The sequence below is a fragment of the Trichosurus vulpecula genome, chromosome 9 (genome assembly GCF_011100635.1).
Source record: "Trichosurus vulpecula isolate mTriVul1 chromosome 9, mTriVul1.pri, whole genome shotgun sequence".
NCBI lineage: Eukaryota > Metazoa > Chordata > Mammalia > Diprotodontia > Phalangeridae > Trichosurus > Trichosurus vulpecula.
In genome coordinates, this window is record NC_050581.1 from 2,738,288 (window position 1) to 2,760,580 (window position 22,293).

General features: G+C 40.4%; 1 protein-coding gene across 1 annotated transcript in view; it reads right to left on the minus strand.

The window, feature by feature from the left end:
* Positions 1–5,600: 5,600 nt before the first annotated feature.
* The window catches only part of LOC118831926 (CREB binding protein), a 169,090-nt gene continuing 152,397 nt past the window's right edge, over positions 5,601–22,293 (minus strand). Inside the window, exons 24-31 of the mRNA XM_036739408.1 lie at positions 21,033–21,183; positions 20,578–20,724; positions 18,911–19,024; positions 18,261–18,426; positions 17,333–17,500; positions 13,146–13,307; positions 12,332–12,613; positions 5,601–10,727 (exon numbers count right to left, since the gene is read on the minus strand). Coding sequence (XP_036595303.1) covers positions 8,604–10,727; positions 12,332–12,613; positions 13,146–13,307; positions 17,333–17,500; positions 18,261–18,426; positions 18,911–19,024; positions 20,578–20,724; positions 21,033–21,183 — 3,314 coding nt within the window. The 3' untranslated portion in view covers positions 5,601–8,603. The remainder of the gene's footprint in view (positions 10,728–12,331; positions 12,614–13,145; positions 13,308–17,332; positions 17,501–18,260; positions 18,427–18,910; positions 19,025–20,577; positions 20,725–21,032; positions 21,184–22,293) is intronic.

Below are 22,293 nucleotides of genomic sequence, written 5' to 3' on the forward strand. Positions count from 1 at the left end.
CAACATTTCAGCTGTAATAGTACATGTGATATTTAATCTGCAAAGGCAGAAAGGTGTGTTTTCTCAACACTTTTTCCAAATCAAGTTTTCAGGAGGTAAGGCGAGCAGACCCATGTATCTTCACTGCTGAGGACTACAGATGCAGGCTGGGCTGAAATTGTACCAATCCTCTTAACATCCTCTGAAATTACTTGGCAGGACTCCCTCCTACAATCAATCAGTGAAAATTATGGGGTTAAACCAAACCAACACATTTAATCTCTAATGAAATTATTTGAATTTTCTGTTTGGCTTCTGCATAAACGAGGTAACTTCTTAATCTACAATTTCTAAATGTTCTTTAGATGATGCAGCCTTTGGATAAGGTCTTTTTTTGGCGGGGGGGGGGGGGGGGGCGGGTGTGCATGACAGCCTAGTTGTATGTGATTTCCATAGTGGGATGGCCTGAATCACTTTTTCCAGCTGGTTATGAAATTGTCACACATGGGACAGAAATGGGAAGATCATACCAAAAAAAATGATTATTACATAAGCAAGTGTTAATATTGGGGAGATCTGGGATTTTTCCCTTCCTGTTTTCTCATTTGAAGATTAGGTCAAAGCTTAGTTCTCTGAAGGGAAGGGCCGAGGATGAGACAAAAATCTTGGATGAGGCTTACCCAACCGGGAAAGCTTAGATCTGATCTAAAGGTAAAAGGATTCTAGTCTTAAGCGAATTCCAGCCCATTGTGCTCTACTCTGAGGTCTGAGTGAAAGTGGACCCCTTTTGTCTAGATTGCCCTGTGGGGTGGTATGGGTAGAGATGTCTCTATGTCCAAGACTGAGTGATCGGTCAATTCCCTCAGTCCATTAGAATAAGCCCACCTCTTTTTATAATATTCATTCTCTTATTAACCTTTCAGAGTTGATTACTGCCTGTTGGGAACACCCACTCTTCCAAAGGAGGGGTGGTGGTGCTTGGTGTATGAGAAGCCAAATGACCATCCTTTTGTGAGGCATAATTAATAAAATGATTAATTACCCAGAAATTATGTCTCATGCACTTTTTATACATGACAATACCTATTGCTCCCCATAAAGCCTCTCACTTCCAAAAAGAAGTTAGAGTGATATGACAGTCTGGGATCTGTGTAACAGGTGATTAGAATTGATGTTGTATTAACAGACTTTTTTCTGATTCATATATTTTCTTCTCTACATCTGGGAAATAAAGTTTACATTTCCTAGGAACATTGTTCTCTCGTTAAAGGTAGGTAGCCATACTCAAGCAGATGGTAGCTTCTGTCCCTCAAAGAGGGACATCATTATTTATTCTTCCTTTCTTCTTGGGTGGTAAACCAAGTTGTCTCCTCAGCTATTGCTAGACTATCAGCCTGGAGACATAGCATCTTATAACCATTATACACGGTCTCCCTCCAAGGGATTTTCCTTCTACTCCCAGCTGGAGAGCACATGCACACACACATCTCTTTTCCTGAGTTTTACCCAAGGGATCTGCTGTCTTTCAGCATCCCTTAGGGACTCATCTGAGACCAACAGACGGCTAATAGTTATGCCACTCCTCTGCTCAAAAACCTGCTTTCTTCATTCCTTTTAGGGTAAATTACAAACTTAGCTTTGCATTTAAGGCTCAGCACATTCTGGTCCCAACCTACCTGCTCAGATTTATTTAATATTCCCTTCTCACGTATACTGCATTCCAACTGAACCATCAGTTGCTCCCTGAACTCAAATGTGCCAACTGCTACTTCATACATTCACACAAGCCATTCTCCATACTTATATTCTCTTTCTTACTTTTGTCCTTCAGAACTTTTTTCTTCAAGGTCTGCTTTCTCTGTGAAGCCTTGCCATTCTAGTCATTAGCGCTCCCCCAACGCTCATATGTGCGTGCATGTTGTGTTCTTTCCAAAGGACCCTGAACTCCTTGAGAGCAGAGATTGTTTCATTTTGGCTCTTGCATCCCATGCTCCAGTACTTCATAGGTGCTGTTTATTGTATTTAGGACTTGAAGTCCTATGGGCAGGACATTTCCCTTCTGAGACCTTTCCTCATCATAAAATGGTGATAAAACAAACACACACACACCTACCTCAGGGTTGTAAAGAAAGCACTTTTTAATACTGAAGTAGCCTGGGAGTTGCCACCATCTAGACAGTTTGAAACTTCAGTGTTCTTCCCATTGAACATCATTGCTGGCTTCTGAAGGAGCCATCCAACAGATGATTTTCTATGCCTCTCGTGAGCATCCACATATTCTCAGTGTGCCCTCCCCCCCCACCATCCCACTCATACCATGTTGTTTTCTTGCCTTTAATATCCTACTTTCCTAAAAAAAAAAAAAAAAACCGCTTTGTTGTGGTACATAAAATTGCTTATTTCTCAACTTCAAGTTTCTTGGATCATCTCAATAACTAGCATATGAAATCTATGAACTTATGTACAGTGTGGGCCAACAGAGAGAATGCAGAGCATCATACTCCGGTCCGAGTCCTACTTCGAACATTTACTGAATCGTGCAGCTAGGGGGTGGTCACAACTCCACATTTGCTAATTGGGGATGAACAGTATTTGTGCCACTGACCATGTACTTGTGGTAAGTCTAACGCTTTGGAAACCTAAAAGTGTTCTAAGTTCTGATTGCCATCCTCGACAATTACCCTGTGCAACTTGGTAAACTCTGCCAGATTCTGCTAAGTTCAGTCTGAGGAAATGGTTTTCATTCCATTCAGCCCAAATTCAGTACCTACGAATACTTTAGCATGGGGACTATGGGGTTTGTTTTGTTTTGCTTTGCTACAGATCAGCTATGTGTTTTATGAGCATCCTCCTACACCCTTATCAGTGCTCTGGATTGAATCCCTCATTGTACTTTATGCTAGGCATCTTCTTAAGAACTTCTTGGACAGCAGTTCTTAACCTAGCGTCTATGACCCTTCTGCTCCCCTCCCCACTATTTTGGTCATTCCATTTCAATATAATTGACTCCCTTTATACAATTTTATATATTTAAAAAACATCACTCTCAGAAGGGGTGCATAGGTTTCACTAGAGTGCAAAAGGGCCCAGCCCACAAAAAAGGTCAAGAACACCTGCTGTAGGGCATCCTCATTTCCTTAGGCTCCAATCAACAGAGCTGAAATACTTCTTGCTTAGATTATTTGGCTTTTGCAAAGCTCTTTATGCCTTGAATCCTGAATCACAGGCTTTCTCATCCCAGGGTAAGGAAAGATGTTTAAAAGTCAACTGGTCAATTTCTCTGCACCAAAGTACCTTTTACACCAGGGTCATGCCTCTAGTTAGGGGCAAATTAACTAAGTTAAATACTCTAAGGCACTGTTATTCAGATTATCATAAAGCAAATAATCTACGTTAAAAGTGAAGACTGTTTTTAGAAGACTAGATTTTCATGTTAGTTAATTTAGGTATACTTGTAATACATTCCAGAAAGATGACTTCCTGATGGTGCTCACACTGCAATTAAGTTCTTCCAAAATTTTACCTTGTACATTTTTCTGCTGCAAATTTTAAGTCCATTTATTCTTCATCCTTTATTTTAGCACCATCGTGCATGCACCTTCTTTCCCACTAAGAACCACAACACAAAAAGTTACCTTGTTCAGAGAATGACACTGTGTATGTTTGTCAGTAGAGATTATTTGTTACAGTTGACCAGACGGTTTCTTTGTTTTTCTGCTTCAAAGTCTGTTACAAAGGCACCTGCAACGTTTTTAACTTACAGACTGAAGAGGAAAGAAGTTCCCTTTCCTTTAACAATTAAAAAAATTGTCTTTTGGCTCAATTGCTACTTAGGGATTCTTAGCCTGAGACATGTGTACTTGAGAAAAATCATTTTAATAAATGAAACTGCATTTCAATATAATTGATTTCCTTTTGCTAAGCCTATGTATTTTATTTTCTGCACTTAAAAACGTTATTGTGAGAAGGGGTCCATCAGCTTCACCAGACTGTTAAAGGAGATTCGTAACAAAAAAGTTTAAGAACTCCTGAAGGGAGTGATGGAGAGAAATGAGAAGAAAAAAATGATAGAAAAACCCAGAAAAGGGGGACATACCAAGCAATACGGATAACCAAAGGACCATAGATGGTATATGAAGGGAGGTATACTTTAGTCCAACTTTCCACTTCACAGATAAGGAAATTGGAAGTCCAGGTAAGTAACCTACTCACATTATGATTTGTCAATAGTAGGTCTAGAACTAGATGTATGTGTATTGACGGCTATCACACAAGATACTCCAAAAGTCGTAGGTCCAGTTTCAAGCTTTAGTAGATTAAAATTGCACTAAAACTTCTGGAAAACCCATAATAATTCTAGTTAAATTTCTACAGGTTTTCCTTTTCCTTTTAAAGACATACCCATATTTATAATGTGGAAAAACTGAATTGCACCCTTCCCATAGAAAGTCTCTCAATGCTAACATTTAGACTTCAAACCCAAACTGTTTCATCTTAAAGAGCTGTAGCCTATCCTTGGATTTGAGTCTAGTTGGTCAATAAGTAACTTTATAAAGCAGCACTACATCTTAAATAGCTACATTTCTTTTTGTTAAAATTCTGTAAAACCTGAAATACTTTCTCTTATTAAAAATCTGTTACAAGGAATTATCAGGTAAATGAAAGATAAATTAACAAATGAATGTCATGTAAAAAGATTATCTTTTAAAAATCTTTAAAATGCTTATGACATTCAGAAACTATAAGAAAATATTTCTTTAAAAATTTAACAACACCTTATTAATTCCAATCCAATTAATCTGCTGTAATAGCTAAAGAACTGGACAAAATGTTACTTTTGTACTAGCTATGGAAAAATTTGCTAAGCAAAGAGAAATATTTAAACTACTCGAAACTAAATATTAGGAGCATCGTTTGCACAAACGGATTAACTTTACAAATCCTCATCCACACATTGACAGGATTCACTAACAAGCTTTACAAACAATAGCCCAAGTATTGCACATGTAAGGAGTTCTAACAGTCTCTTAAAAATTCTGAAATTTAGACTTGCCTTCTTTTCTTCATGGTATTTTATCATCTTGCCTCTACAAATAATATATAAGCATCCTTTTGCATATTTCATACATACCTGCACTTGATCCAAACTGAATGTTGTTTCCTTTAAAAATACTGCTGCTTGTTTCTATTTACTAAGTTAAAATGTTTTCAATGGATTCTCTCTGGTTCCATCCAGAAGGAGTATAAGTGTTTTTCATGGAACCTCCTCAGACAGACTGTTCTCTGTAACGACTGATCTTGAGATACAAGAAAGGCAAGCTTTGGCTCCGGTCATATCACAAACTCTTCTACAGACACGTGTTTTTCTAATTTAGATTTCAGTAGTAATCTAAGCCCTTCCAACTAATGTTTCTCAGGCAAATTCTTCATCCTATAGTCAACTCCAAAAATTCTAAACTACTTATAAACGAAACAAAAACCCATAGCCACCAAAAGAAACAAAATACCCCACCAATAGGTACACTGGAGAAACTGAGAACTGAGTTGCTTCAATCTTTTGACTCAATGGCTAAACTAATTCTAAAGGTCACTAGCCAATTGGAACCATCCTTGAATCCAAGCAGTTTTACCAGCTTTTATTATAAACACCAGCACATTTCAAGTTTCCTCTTTTTGATCACAAATATAGGACTTTCCCCCTCCCCCCCTCCCCACTTTAAGTATACAGCATGAGACACAGCATTGGGGCTTTCCATCTTTCTTACAGCAATTTCCTTCTGACAAGCTCAGGGTTAGTGTCCACTGACCACACCCTCAGCCCCATCTTTTGACATCTTGATTGCTTAAGACAGTTGCATGGGATGAGGAATCCAAAGATGTTGAAGTTGGTACAAAGAGTTTCGAATTGCAGAAAAACCTTTAACAGAAATGCTCTTCATTTAACAGGTTAGAAAGACTAAACAAGGTGGGAGTATGCCATATTCACAGTATGGGGCCAATAGCTCTCCAGTTTCACAAATCACCAGCTACAATTATCTTTGTTGTTTTAACATACTGTCCGATACTGTCCCACTAGTATAAAGGTAATACTGGCAGGGGCTAATATATGTAAAAATTAAGCAAGCTAAGCACTGCTAATATGCATTGTTTATATCAGTGGGGACCTGGGGTATTGGGGGGAGGGTGTCTTGCATTCTTTTCTGATGCAAGTCTAGTTTAACTAATCTACATTATTAAAACTCAAATCATGGAACACTGTGCAAAAGTGGATTGCAAGGTTTAAGCTACTGGGAAAGTTTCCTCAGATTTAGATTCTGAAACAAAGCATTTTGAAAATATCTCCAGAAACAAGAGGGCCAAAAGGAGTATATTTGGGCCATGATTTTTATTCCACAGAAAACTCACTTGATCTAGAATTCCCATTTCATTTAGGGACTGGGGATACTAGGAGAAACAGAATTCAAGTCATTAGCAACCTATGGTGCAGCAGACTAAACAAGATTAGTCTAACTTGAAATCTCTCCGTTGGTGATCCTTCTCTGAAGCGTATGCAATTTTTACAGTAATCATGGAATTAAAATGATCAACCCGCTCATTATGAGCGTCTGAAAATTGGACCTAAGGGGGATCAACAGGGTGTCCCCACAGTACCAGAATGGCCGTATTTAATCATATCATTGGCCTGGGGCCAGTTACAGAATTATTAGGAGGAAGAAAGGTGAACTTGCATTAACAAATTCCCTGACTAGAGAACCTTACTCCTTTGGCTCAGTTCCTAACAGATACTAAACACCTCCACAAGAATATGGGATTTAGCCTGGGTCAGATAAGCAAGAGCCAAATGTAAGAAAAGGATCAGGGTAAGCTCTGGAGGCAGAAGAGTCTATAATTACCACCTTCAATGCAAGTAGTAAGTACTATTTTGAGCCAAATGGTCAGATAGAACAGTTGGGAACCAAGGACAACACCTAAAGTAAACCTTCCTCCAGCTTTGTGGTTGTTCATGAAACCAGGCCTGGATCTTCTATTCAGGAACAATAACTGCCACCCATACTAAGCAACTGGATGAGGCTCTTCAGCCAGCATTTCCTAAGGGCTAAGGGCAAGTAGGCAGGATGGGTTAAAAAAAAAAAAGAAAAGAAAGTTTTATCCAAGGCCCTTTTAAAGAAATAGTTATTCATCTATTACATAACTTATGAATACCTGTAAGCGTTAACTGTATGGGATACAGACTGACCTTGCTTCACTCATTCCCAAGGAGATACTCTAAAAAGGCTGCTCTTCAGTGGATATGTCACCTAAATATGCCGTAAATCAGGCCACCACTACCAATGCCCCAGGCTGCTTCTGTGAGTGAATAACCAGAATCATGTCTTACAAAGAACAGAATCCAAAAAAATATATAAATAAATAAAAACCTTACACATTCTTACATGGATCTTAAAGAACAGAATACATGTTAAAAACTTCAGTAATTTATATCAATTTTAAGCAGTACTTTATATACAATGGGAAAAAAAGACATGCATAGTCCAAATACAATGTCGAAAACAGCATTTTCATAACAAAAAAAGCCCAAACACTAAGTGTTAATACCATGTACATGAACTCAAGAAGGACCACCCTTTTGTCTGTTGCACACAGTTTATTTAACAATAGGATATAATAAGTAAGAAATGAGTCGGTACTTTACCGTTCTATACAGTGATTGAATCTTCTCGGAGTTTCTTATTTATAGTAATTATAGAGCTTGCATGATTTACACTAGAATTGCTTTTCCTCATTTCAAGTTTCACATAGAAGAAAGAAAAGAATGTTTCTTCTCTATTAAAATCAGCACGGTCTAAGAGTGATCATCCCTATTTTATCGTCTAAAACCAGTTTTATCAGAGAAACAAAGCGACAATTTCTACATCTGCAAGACAAGGATTTTGGCGTAAGCCGGTATGTATAGGGGTGTATGTGTATGTGTACGTGTGTGTGTACGTGTACGTGTGTGCGTGTGTGTGTGCGTGTGTGCGTGTGTGTGTGTGTGTGTGTGTGTGTGTGTGTGTGCGCACGCAAGAGTCAATTCCTATCTTCCAGGGGTAATACTTGGAACGCCCGCAGAGTTCACTATAGAAAAAAATCTTCCCGGAACGTATCAGAAAGTTACCGGGACACATTATAAGCTTGCATTATTTCAGGAATCAGTTCTGAATATTATTTTTTCTTCTCACTTTTAAACACAAATGTTTAAAGTCTTGAAAATACAAATAAAAAATATGAATATAATGAACTTGTTTTCCCCATTTAAAAAAAAGACATGAGTCACCATCAATGACAAAAAAAAAGAATCCAAACAAAACCACCCCCCCACATCCCCCACCCCCCCAAAAACAAAACAAAACAAAAAAAAACAAAACAAAAAAAAAAACAAAACCAAAAAGAGACCAGATATTTAATCAACTGGTTTTTAACAAAAAATATATTCTTTGTATTGTTTCTTTAAACAGCAATTCGTCCTTCCATGGCTTGGAAGTAGCAGTTCCACCTAGGATCAAAAACAACCTAGATGCCTGGATTTTCAGTACAAAATGTCCAAGAACATGAAAAGGAAAAAAAAAGGTGATGCTCCCATAATGCTACAAACCCTCCACAAATTTTTCTAGCGTGTCTCCTGTGGTATCACCAACCAGGGATAATTCACTGGACAACGCACTCCTGTTTGGGGTGTTTAGTTGCGGAAGCATTGCGCTCTGTTCGGGGTTACCCAAATGTCCCTGATCCATGGAGCTAGCCATGGTAACTGAGAGTCCTGGGTGGGGGGAGCCAGTCTGGGGTGAGACGTGATGTGGTGAAGGCTGGGGCTGTATCCTTGGCGACGGGCTGGAATGTGGTGGCTGGGACTGGGGACGTGGAGACTGGACAGGGGCTGGAGACCGCACCTGGTTACTGAGGGAGGTGGCTATCTGTTGGCCAGGGAGATGAGATGCCTGTGGTTGTCCTGAGAGCATATGCTGCTGCGGGCTCATAGGATTAGGCTGCCCCGGGGACCCTATCTGCTGCTTCATCTGCTGTTGCTGCAGAATCCGCTGCTGCAGCGCTTGCTGAATATTGGAGGTGCCGTCTGCCCCAAGGCCAGGCTGGCCCATCTGGCTCAGTTGTCCCATTTGAGCCATCTGGCCCATGGAGCCGCCCTGTATGGATAGATGCTGCTGCATCCTCTGTTGCTGCATGGCTTGGGGATAGCCCCCGGGTCCTTGAGGCTGCTGGAACTGGCCGTGTCCTGCCATTGCACCGGCCATCCCGGCACCTCCTTGCTGCTGCTGCTGCAGCAGCTGCCTCCTGATCATCTCTCTGTACTGTGGATTCATACTTGCCATGCTGGGGTTGTGCCCGGTGCTCATGATGTTTATCGCCTGTCCCTGGGGATTCATGCCTCCCATTCCTTGCTGCTGAGGGGGGACGTTAGGCCTCTGAACTCCTGCTTGCATTGCACTCATGTTTTGTAAAGCAGGCTGTGCATGGATGATGGGCTGCTGCATTCCGGTTTGCTGCTGGATGCTGGTTTGAGGCTGCATTCCGGGCTGGTTAGCCACATACTTAGCTGTGCGCTGCTTTATGAAAGCTGCCATGAGTTGAGGATTTGCTTTGAGGATATTCAGCACTTGTTGCTGTTGCTGTGGTGAACTGGGGGATTTCAGTGTCCGTAACAGATCTTGCAAGGCATTGGGTGGGATACTCCGTGGGGGCTGCACCCCCGGCATCCGTGGCCCAGCGACCGTCTGCTGCGCTGGCATGGGCATGACAGGTCTCTGAATTCCTGCCATCGGCTGCTGCTGGGGAATCGGAGCTGGCGGCCACTGGCCCGGCTGCATATTAGACATCGCTGGCCCGGTCACCGGGTTTGGCCGGGGAACGTTCATGCTAACTTGAGGCATCTGATTCACCGGCCCCACGGCTTGACTCACCATGCCCGTACGCCCCGGAGGCAGGCCGCTGTTGATGTTGTTGACTCTATACAGATGTTGCTGCTGCTGAGCTTCTCGCTCAATCTGGCGAGCTGCTTCCACAGCAGCTGGAGGTGGTTGGGCAGGAGGAGGTGGTGCTGCCACCTGGTTGGTAGGTTTTCCAGTGGAGACTGTGGTTGGGGGTTGTGTTCTGGCCACACTGGGGAAGCCAGCTGGTGACATGCTTACAGGTGAAGGCTGAGGCTGGGGGGGAGGCTGAGGTGTCTGGGGGGTGCTTGGCTGCTGCGTAGGGGTACCAGGTGTCGCTGAGGTAGGAGAAGGCAAACTTTGCTGAGGCACGTTGCGGGTGTTCATGGTGGCCATTCGTCGACGCATGAGTTGAGCCTGCTGCAGACGGTGCTGAATCTGCTGCTGTCGAAGCTTGTGTTTGATGTTCAGACAGAATGGCACAGGGCATTTGTTCTCTTGGCAGTGTTTGGCATGGTAGCAACAAAGGGCAATGAGCTGTTTGCACACTGGGCAGCCTCCGTTGGTCTTGCGCTTGCAGCCCTTGGTATGCTGAACAACGCGTTTCATCTTCTGACAAGACGGCAAAGAGCAGTTTGCATTCCGACACTGGCAGGCGTGGACCAAGGACTGGATGCAACGCTGGATGCTCAGACGCCGGGACTCCTGGGGGCTCTTAGACTGCTGCTCTCCTTGGCTGTTGCTCTCATCATCCAAGCCCAAACCCCATTTAACCATTTTGTGGTCATGACTCTTAGTGTTGTAGCAGTTAATGCAGAGGTCATAATCCTTTAAATGAAGAAAAGGACCAAAAAAAAAATCAGCCTCATAATGTGGTATAACACATTAAGACAAGAAAATAAGGCATATCACTACACTACTGAAAAATATGGCCAACATTTATTATCTTCTCCCCCCCTTCTCAAATATGATTGTCTCACAACATATTCCAATTCTTACAATTATGAGTCAAAGATTTCTACTATCTTTTGGTTATTCTAATTTAACTAAAGTGATTCAACACCTCAAGCATGACAGGCTAGTTTAAATTTAGGAGTAACACACTTTACATGTTAGCATTACCTCATCACCTTGATCCCGTGGTCCTCAAACAGCTTGGGGATCTTCAGTAGGGCATAATCAATTCATCACCACACACTTACCCTAACTCTGTCCCATTAACTTGGTGGTAGCCTATAAAGTCATCTAAGTTCACCTCTTACTTTTTACACAGAGGAAAATTTTACACTAAGAGAAGTTAAACTCATTGCACAATTGTTCACATGCGTGCCCCCCCTCCTGCCCCCCGCAAAGCACATTCCTAGGATTCATTTTTCCTAAGGGAATGATGCAGAAATGTGGGAGGATGGGAAGAAAGGACTACCAGGTTAAAAAAAAAAAGACTGAGAACTACTGTCTCACTATTAAGACATTACTATTATGTCCTCTCAAAAATTACAAATAACTCTAAATAAAAAAACTCAAATCATGTGAAAAAGCATTATAGCTACAGAGAATTGATGAGTTAACGAGGTATTAATGACTATTTCAATCTTCCTAGAGACTACCCCCTGCTTTATATTTCTCAAAAATGAAGCTGGTAAGTTTAAGGTGCCCTATAGGCTCTTGGCCCTGTGCTATTATTTTATTTTGAAGAGCCCACAGTGATCTAATGTAAGATTTGCTTGAGTGATATTAGCACTAATGTAGCTAGCTCCCCCAAGCCATCAGAAAGCTACAGAACAAGATAAAAGTGGTTTATGAATCCAGGGCAGAGGTGGTGAGCAAAGGGTGAAGCTTTTCCCTTCTAGCTTCTAAATAATTGTCTCAAGGATAGTGTGTCTATGTGCCAATTTTACCAACTATAATAAGTATGATGTGACTGGGAAAAAAGTAGTCCTTTAAGTAAATTATTATCAGTCCTCAAAAGTGAAAGGGCCAGTATTTAACTGAGAAATAGCTTTTTGTGTTCTCTAACTTAGGACAAGAAATACGCTCAAGAACATCACCTAACACAAGACAGCAGGCCCATCTTCTCCTCTTGGATGAATCTAAATTGTGTCTATATTCAAAGTCTTCCTTATAATAGCGTTCCTAAGGAACTCTATCGCCTGACAAATTTAAAATACACTTCATGAGATGTCTTTAGAGAAGACAACTTTGGAACACTGATCTGGACAAAAGTTCAGTGACCTAATTATATAGATTTAATAAACTTAGCTGGTGTGGCTGGACACAGACTTGAACTCTTTGATCCAATGTTGTATAGGTAACTACCGCCAAAAGCAAAGTATGTTCTGTTTAGAAAGGAAGAAGCATGGAACCAAAAAAGGCAACCCACTGAGTAAAGAACCACTGTGCAGATGAGAGGGAAAAAAAGGTCTAATGCTTACCTCACAGACTGTACAGTGCCACCTGGTTTCTACATGGTGCTTACACTCATTGCAAGTGTAGACAAAACGATCTTGCCCTTGAGTGTGGAGCTCCACCAACATACACAACGTTGACCACTTGGATCGACGTAATGAGGAGAACTCCCAATGCTTGTCTCTGGCTAGGGTCAGGAAGGCATCACGTCCGTCCATTAGATCACAGCTGAGTAACGGATCAGGGTCCACGATGGGATGCAGAGTGTTTATTACAGGCCCAGCATGGAGGTGAATCACAAAGAAGACCTACAGTTTAAATGAGAACAGTAATGTCAGTTAAACACCCGTATTAAACAGGACACAAGAGTGAAGGGGGTGAAATTCCAGACTGGAAATGCCACAGAGCTTTAATCAATACTCTACTAGAGAGAACATTACTTAAATGTTCTGTACTCCAGTGTCTTCATTTGAAAAGAAGGCAGCGCTAGAGAACAGGACTAATCTGACATTCATCTTTATAGGTGACCAAGGGAAGATCAAGTTTTCATTTGACTCAGTTAATTCTGGGGAGAAATTACTTTATCCACGATACACTGCACACTGCTGGAACTTGTCCAGTGTGAATGGATACTTTCGGTCTGTAATGCTGGTGTGTAACGCATTCTCATCACACCACAAGTTTCAGGATCAGTGGGGAACAAAGCCTTGCAACATTCCGTGCTTGCTATGGGGTAGCCCGCATGAGGCGGGTTCTCCCTATTGCCAGTGACACCCAGATAAATGGGATCTCCAGGATCAGCAGCATGCCAGGCTTTCAAAGCTGAGCTTGCAACTTCACCTCTTTGTGTTTCTCCATGGTGGCGTAGAGCTTCTGAGACAAGTCATTGGACACGTTGGGCATGCTGGGCTTCTTCTTGTTGGCTCTGCTGAGGCTGCTTTTGTTCTTGTTGGTTTTCTTGTTGTTCTTTTTCTTGGCGTTCTTGCTGTCGCCCTGGCTGCCCTAGGATGACATTGCAAAGCAGTTAAAGCAGTCCCTCCCTGGCCTGCCTAGCAGAGCTGGGCACTGTCAGGTACTACACGTGCATAAAACCCCCTCTATTCTGATGGCGACGAATGTAAAATTGGAAAGAAAGCAAAAAATGGGTACTTAAGAGTTTGAACAGAGCAGTAAAATACTCAGGGGCAAAATTTTCCAGTTTTATTCATTTACTTTCCCCCCCCAAACATAATGGCTATTTAGGAATTTTCCCACTAAACTTTGGAGATGACAGCTATATTGTTTTAATAATTTATCCCTAAACCATCCACCACAGTAATAGCTGATACAAGATAATGAAGGTAAGAGTTAGAAAATACAAAATTGGAGACATTTTCCCAATTTATTTCTTGTGGCTCCTTCTATGAACTGTTGTGTAGTTGGGAGTCAGTCTGAACTTGCTACTAGACATAGGTCACCAAGAGCCGCCAGCTACAGAGTAGGAGCTTCCCCCTTTATTTCCAGGCCCCTGGAACACCGTCCCTGCACTGCTTACTCAGAATGAACTTATACACAGAGCTTTTTTCCTATGGTTTGTCAAGGGAGGATATTGCCTCTTTTTAAATACCATCACTGCCAAATAGTTAATGACATTTTCACCTTTTCTTTATCTAACTCCAGTTCTATCCTCTGTCTAAATTACTAAAAAATAGTTTCAAAAGTATGTTGTACATACATCTTTCTCCTTCCATAAACCCATCATATTTAACAAATTGTGCTGTGTATACCCTTTGCTTACTTGTATATCCTTCTGGAAAGGGATTAATCAACTAAAAAAAATTTGTGAAACAGTTAACTTTACAAGGCTACTTTAAATACATTTGAACATTTCTTATAAGTGAACCATTAGTTTTAGAACATAAAACATTGAGTTTCTATTCTTTTGTTTTTGATGAACCAGATACAGCTGGCCATTCAATAAACTGGCATGATAAGTATGACCACGTAGAGTGTTGAATCTGCATTCAGAGGACCTGGATTTGAATCCTGGTTCTGCCACTTAGTTAAGTGAGGTTAACTGATAGATGACTTTGGCCCACAGTTCCTCATTTGTAAAATAAGGTCTAAATATACGGTATGAATAGAAAGAACACTGGTACTAGCAGACCTGTGGCTGTGTTACTAACTAGTTTTATGACTTTGGACCTCAAAGCCTCAGACTCCTCATCTATAAAGTGAGAGAGGTAGATTAGATTCCTCAAATTCTTCCCACCCTAAAATTCTGTGATCCTGTAAAACTGCAGTCTGAGTGATCTTATTCAAGTCTGGCCGTGTGGACATGGTCCCTTTCTTAAGAGTTTCCTTAATTGCTACCCCAGTTCAGTCAGTCAATAAACATTTATTAAATACCCACTATGTGTCAGGCACTGTGCTAAGCCCTGGTGATACAAAAGAAAGCAAAGGACATTCTCTGTGCTCCAGGAGATTATAATTTAATAGGGAAGACAGCAAACAAATGATTGTGTACAAACAAGTTATGTACAGGAGGAAAGGCACCGGAAGTCAGAGTCAAAGGCTTGGTGTACAGGATGAGATTTTTGCTGGGCCTTAAAAGGAAACCAAGAAGCCAGTACCAGGAGATGAAAGACAATATTCCAGGGATGGAAAAAAATACTTGGGGCTAGAGATGGAGTGTCTTGTTCATGGAACAGCAAGGAGGCCAATGTCTCTGGATCAAAGAGTATGTGGCAGAGATTGAGGTATAAGAAGACTGGAAAAGTCTCAACTGGCACAGTACTTTGGGACTTCTCCACTGTGTCCTGGGGGAGTTCATTTTGGGGATAACGTCATCATTCTCTAAGATCTCATCAGCTTGATTCTCTAATTCAACACCACCTTTTGACTCTCTGACTGGAGGGTGGGGCCATGTACACCAAACCTCCATTTAAAGAAAGAGTACAGCTCAAACATCTCTTCATTTGTCACCTACTGACACCTTCTTTGGGGCTTCACTACGCTGCAGCCTTTGGTATCTTTTCCTCTTCTCCACTACTACCCTCCTGCCCCTTCCTCACTGGTCCTCTTACTTTTGTGTTCTGTCTTTCCCTGTTAGATTGTAAACTCCCTGAGGGTAGGGTCTGCCCAACCCCCCCGCCGTGTGTGTGTGTGTGTGTGTGTGTGTGTGTGTGTGTGTGTGTGTGTTTCCCCAGTGCACAGCACAGTGTCTGGAAAATAAGTGCTTAATAAATGTAATTGAGGGGGCTAGGTTATAAAGGGCTCTGAATGCTCAATAGGGGATTTTGTATTTGACTTTGGAGGTGACAAGGAATTTATTGAATAAGGGTGACACATGGTGGGACCTGCCCTTTATGTGGCAGGTGGTGGAAAAATGGGAGGCTAGATTGGAATACTTGAGGCAGGCAGACCCACCCATTAGCAGAGTACTGCAGTAGTCAAGGAGGAAGATGGTGAGAACCTACACTAGAGTGGTGACAGTGTTAGAGGGGAAAAGGGAACAACATGCAAGAGAAGTTGCAAAGGTGAAATCATGAGGTTTTGGCAATAGATTGGAAATGGGGTTGGGGGTGAGAGGTAGTGAGGAATCAAGGATGATTGCTAGGGACCAAGGAGGATAATGTCATTCTGAATAGTAATAGGCAAGTTAGCAGTGGGGAGGTTCTAGGGAAATAATAACAAGTTCCATTTTGGACATGTTGAGCATAAGATGTCAACTGTAAATTCATTCTGAGATGCCAGAAAGGCAGCTGGAAATGTGAGACTGGAGGTCAGCAGAAATAGTGGGGAAGGAGAGGCGGATCTGAATACCATCAGCATAGGGATGGTAACTAAATCCATGGGAGCTGATGAGGTCACGAAGTTAAGTTGTATAGGGGGACAGGAGAAGAGGGGGAAGGACAGAACTCTGAAGGATGCCTACCATTAGAGGGCATGTTTTAGAAGAGGATTCAACAAAGGAGACAGAGAAGGAACAGGCAGATGAGTAGGAGGAGAAGCAGGAGAGAGTGGTGTCCCAAAGACTCAAAGGGTCTTCTGATAGCTTCCAAACAATACCATCATATAATCTTCCTAAAAATTACCCTATTCAAAAACTTTCGATGGTTCCTAAAATGCCTACAGAATAAGGTGTGTGTAAAGTCAATGTCATGTTCAAGAAGTCCATGGTCTGGTCCTAAACTATCCTTCCAGCCCTATTATCACTGAACTCTGCTCCACTGGCCATTCTCTAAGCACGCAGCAAGCTTAACTACCTCTGAACCTTTGCTCAAATCACTCTCTATACCTGAAACAGTCACTCACACATAGCTGGTTAACAAAATAATACCCATATCTCAAGATTTACCTTAAATGTAGTGATATGTTCATCCTGGTACATGGTTCATCTGTACACTCTAATAGTACACTCTTAATGTGTACCACTCATATGACACAACATATATTGCATTGTATTTGTATGTCTCATCTTTCCCATTAGATCTAACCTGAAGAGCAGGAAGCGTATCCTGTGCAACAGTATATCCCATGAGGCATTTGCATATAACACGAGTTTAAAAAACACTAGGAGGTTGTATGGCTAACAAGAATAGCAGGTGACCACTAACAATGAATGGGCACTTAAGGACTGTAATCATAAGCAGAATAATGATCTAGGTCCAAATGAAAGGAGGGCAGGCTACTATTTAAGTACTTCAATAATCCAGACTATTCACCCACAGGAATTATTTGCAAACAACAGTCAACAGGCTGTGATGACTCTATGCCCATTATATCTATTTGCTTCTCTCCTACAGTAGCTCAGACCTTCAGCACCTTCTGCCTGATTACCGTAACAGAGCTTTCTACTTCCAGTCTCTCTTCATTCCCCTCTTTACCCTCCAAGCAGCTGACAGAGTCACATTTAAAGCAGTTTTGACTGTGTCATTCTCTTGCTCAAAAAACTTCAGCGAGTACCTACTATAATGCTTAACTTAGCTCAACGTTGAATAAGGCCAATCACAATCTAGTTAACATTAAGATCACAGGATACTTACCTCTGTAGTTTCACTAGCCGCAGTACTCTCTTCTTTTTTTCTTTCTTCTTCTTCCTGTTCAAGTTCCTTAATGCTCTCTTCCAAAACATTAGGCCAAAAATCACCTTCAAAATATGGTAGCTCCTTGGCACTTGTAAGTCTATCCTCTGTTGCTTGTTTGAAAATGTCCTAATGAGTGAAGAATAAGATAATGATATGGTCTCCACTATAAAACTATTCTATTTGCAATGCAGTGACCAATATTCAGATAGTACTTACTGACGGATCATAAACAATGTTTTAATGAGATAAGCAATTTTATACTAACAACGTAATTGCTGGCGCACACACCAATGGTGTACAAACTACAGAAATTGTACAATGAGAAGTTAATCAAAATTTTCAATCTATGATATATTTTCTTGTAAAAGCAAATGAAAATCTGAATAAATTATATTTATAAAATGCTTAATAACTTACTCTAAATGAAACACACTTATGCTTCTCTTTGAATTTATATTCAAATTTATATTATACTTATCTGCACATATTTCTTATCACTCGTTAAGATCGTAACCTCTTTGAAGGAAATAGACCCATGACATGAAGGCACTGCGATGTAGTGCTAAAAAGTCCCACTGCTGTGAGTCAAAATACCACAGGTGGAATTCCAGCATCAACCACTCGCTACTCGGTAAGTGACTCCAAGGCAAGCCCCTTTGGCCTCACTGAGCATTAGCTTTTTATGCTAAAAAGAACCATACAAATGTATGCCGTTGTGGTTGTGGTGGTTATTTTATCTAGCACAGTGTATTATGTATATTGGATTCACCTACATAATAGACATTATATAAGATTTCCTAAATGAATGAAAATATAAAAACGAGGACAGTACATATAATACATGAGAATAAGCTCCATAAAAGTGCTGTAACTTAACACCAAGTACCTTGTAGTCATGAATGATGCGCTCAGCGAAGGCCTTGTCCAGCATCTTTTTGTACCATTCCTGTAGTCGTTTAGGTTTAGGGATTTTTTGATCAGGAGGGTGGCAATGAAAGATGTAATCATCTCCTTCACTTGGGGGACAGGCCCAGATATGTCCTGTAACATACCTGTAGGACATACAGACTCATCAAAAGACCTGAAGTTATCCACTTAGTACTAAAAAAATTATCTCCTGAGCATATCAAGTGAGTTCATAGCTTCCCTCAAGGGGGAAGAAATAAGAGTAAGCTTATAATCAGTTCTGGTCATGAAATTCCCAGCTCTTAATTTATAACTGGGTATATCAATCCTAGGTTTAGAGGAGTGAGGTATTATTGCATAAAAAAGTATAAAAATAAGAGGGAAACAGGGGAAGAGATTGCTAAAAGATAGAACTTGAAAATGCTAAATAAAATGCATAGGATTTAAGTATTCAGTAAAAATGGTTCAAAGGAGGATAGAGGACATACTCTGGAGAGAAGAATTAGCATTTAGACTCCAAATAAGAAACAAATTACCCCCAATATTATAAAAAATAAGTATAATGGAAATTAAGGAAAAATGAAAATGAAGACTGCTTCCTTTTCTATACTTCTTTCAAATGAAACTCACCCCAATTTCTTCACATATTCCAGATATCCAATTAGGATTTCGTGATAAACAGCTGTCCGAAGGCAACGGGGCCGGAAGAAATGAATACTATCCAGATATGATATGTACACACGCCTGGGAGAAAGTGATTAACTTAAATTCAAGGTTTGCCTCAACATTTTTGTCAGCATCAGCATCCACCCTGGGCCAAAGTGGGAAATGCTGAAATTCTTGTTACTGTATACAGTTGTCATTATTTGCTAATAAAAAACAAGGAGCAACATCATTGAGTGTAGCTAAATTAAAAGAAGCAAAAAATTATGCAATTTTTCCAACAGATGCGTGGTCAAAGGACAAGGACAAAGTTTTCAGAAGAAGTGTAAACAACCAAATGAAAAAGCGTTTCACATCGGTGAAAAGAGAAATACAAATAACAGCGAATCTGAAGTTTAATTCACACCCATCGAATTAGCAAAAATATGGAAAAACAAAATTAGTAAATATTAGAGGGGTTAAGGGATACATAAAAATACATACACACACACACACACACGTCAGAAGTGCTGTAAGCTAGTCCAGTTATTCTAGAAAGCAAATCATAAGTATGTGAGAACTGTCACTAAACTGCTCATGTCCTCTGATGCAGTGACATACACTACCTCCAGGAAATCAGTAACAGGAATGAGATATTCAGAACAACATTTTTTGGGATAACAAAAACCAGCACCAAAAATGGGCAATCACCAGTGAGAAGCAGCACAGCAAATCATGGTATATGAACACTGAAACTTTTCTCTGCTTATGAAAAGTACTACCCACCTCCAGACAGATAAAATGATGAAACCCGAATGCAGACTGAAGCAGACAGTTTTTTTACTTAATTTTTTAAAATTTATTTTTGGTTTGTGTTTTCTTTCACAACATGACTAATATAGAAATATATTTTGCATGATTGCATGTATAACCTTCATCAAACTGCTTACCACTGAGGGGATGGAGGGAGAGAATTTGGAACTCAAAATTTTTAAAAAATGGAATGTTAAAAACTGTTTTGACATCTAATTGAGAAAAAAATAAAATGTTCAAAATAGAAAAAAAAATATCACTGTGCCATAAAAGATGACACTTATTCAGACCATGGGAAGACTTGCATGAAGTGATGCAGAGCGCAGAAAGCAGAATCAGAACAACAACATAAATAGTCCTAAAAAAATAACACTAAAAGGTAGCTAAACTTAGATTAATTGCAGTGAACAATCTTTGTACTGGAGAAAAGGGATGTAACTTATGCTTTCTCTGCCCATCAGGTTTTTTTTTTTAACTAGTACATATACAGGTGTTTTATTTATATTTTAAAAAAATGAGTAACATTCTAGTACCTATTACTAACTGAACCTCACTCTTAAAGAGGTAAAACAAAGGTGGCACTTACTGTTTTTTAATACTCCTTCCTACATTTACGACTGCCATGATGAAAATACTTAAAATGGCGATGGCAGTAGGCACAAATATTATTAGAGTCATAAGCTATGTTTAAAACTTCCCCTTACAATTCTCTGATTTCATTAAACTGTGGTTCCATTTCTTCCAACTCTGTTCTGATATGCATTTGTTTATTACATTGGTTACTACATTAGTCTGTCAGAGCGTAAAAAAAAGAAACGCCAAGAATGGAAATGAAAGCCTACCTTGTGTTGGGAGGGGGGCAATCAGAGCCATATTCCTGTACGTGCATTCCAAAGAAGCATACGTCCACGCCATCAATTTCTTCAAAAGCAAAGAGTGCTTTGGTTCGATAAGGAAAAGATTCAGACATTTCACCAGAATCCACAAACCTGTAAATTACATCTAACTTTAGAATTCTAACATTGCATGTGATTGCCTACATTTAAAACTTCACAATAAATTTTAAAATTTAATTAAAATATTGAGGTATAAGAATTTCGGGCTGAACAACTTAAAATCTTACATAACAAAATTGAAAAGCTTTCCCAAAAACAGTACATGAAGAAAAATGACCAAAAACACAAGAAAATTGAGGGTTGTTTTTTCCCTGTCTGTCTTCCCCCTCCCCGGTCCCTTCCCACCTACCCCCCACCCCGCCCCACCCCCAATAGTTCCAGTCTGTGCAAACCAAACAAACCTTGATTTCATTCCAGGCTTGACTTCTACTGTTTTATCTGAACTGGCCACCACTCTGACAAAAACTTCGCCAGCTTCAGGATGATTCTGACGTCGCAAAAATTTGTTAACTCTGTCTTCCAGATGGTTTCCTAATCGGGTAGTTTGTAGTCCTAGAGGGAAAAAAAAAATAACCAGGTAAGAGAGATTAATTATGAAGGGCTAAGCAAAATATTTCTGTTTTTTTAAAAGAATGTCACTCCAAGCTGTTCCTTGAAAGCAGCAAACAAAAACCTCTCAAGGCCTAAGACCTAATTAATCTTCTCCATGAATGAGTTTGATTAGAAGACTACTTTCATCTCCCTGATACAACAGATGTTTGACATGATACAGTATACTGGAAAATGGATTCCTGTTTGTCACTAGTTTATTACCATTCACAGGGAATTTTGGTTGTAAAGTATTGACCAAAAAGTTATTTTAAAAAAGGAGAGCAGGGGTAGGGGGGAGTGGGAGACAGAAAATAAACTTTGGGCTCTCTATCCCTTAGGGGACTTTGGGGTAAAAGAAGAAGTTTGGTGTTACACTTATTCTTGCTGCTAATACGATTCCATTCCTAAGATCGAAGTAAAGAACATGGCTTTTTAGCTATTCCTAGGTAAGTATGTGACTGGCTACCAAAGACCTGTTTCTATAACTCCCCTAGAGTTGAAGACACAACTTTGAAGTTTGTAGATTACAAAGTTGGGTCCACAAGAACAAACAGCTTATGTAGATTCCTGAAGCCAGGTCTATGTTGTGAAGCTGTTATACAGAGCTCTGAAAAATTTTCAATTTTTGTTCTGGAAAATTTAGAATGTTGCTTTGGCTGTAAAGGAATAGGGTTGTGGTCAAAGTATTAAGCAGATGTGAATTCAGTTACTAGGCCAACTCCCTATACTCAGAATTAGTTCTTAAGATACCACTTTTTTAGGAAACAGAGGGGATAATAGATGGGACTCATTGGAAAAGACCATGATGTTGGCAAAGATTGAAGGGAAAAAGGGAAGAGCAAAGGATGAGAGGACAGACAGTATCATGGAAACAACATGAACCCGGACAGACTTTGAGAGATTAGTGGAGGATAGAGGTGCTCACAAAGGAAGAACTCGACACAACCACCACCGCCACTCTAAGCCAGGTACTGCACTAAGCACTTGAAAGAGCCCATGTGTGTATCTGATACGACTCCAAGGATTTGAAATAAAGGTGTGGGCAGAATCACTTGACTGTAGCCCCAGCTA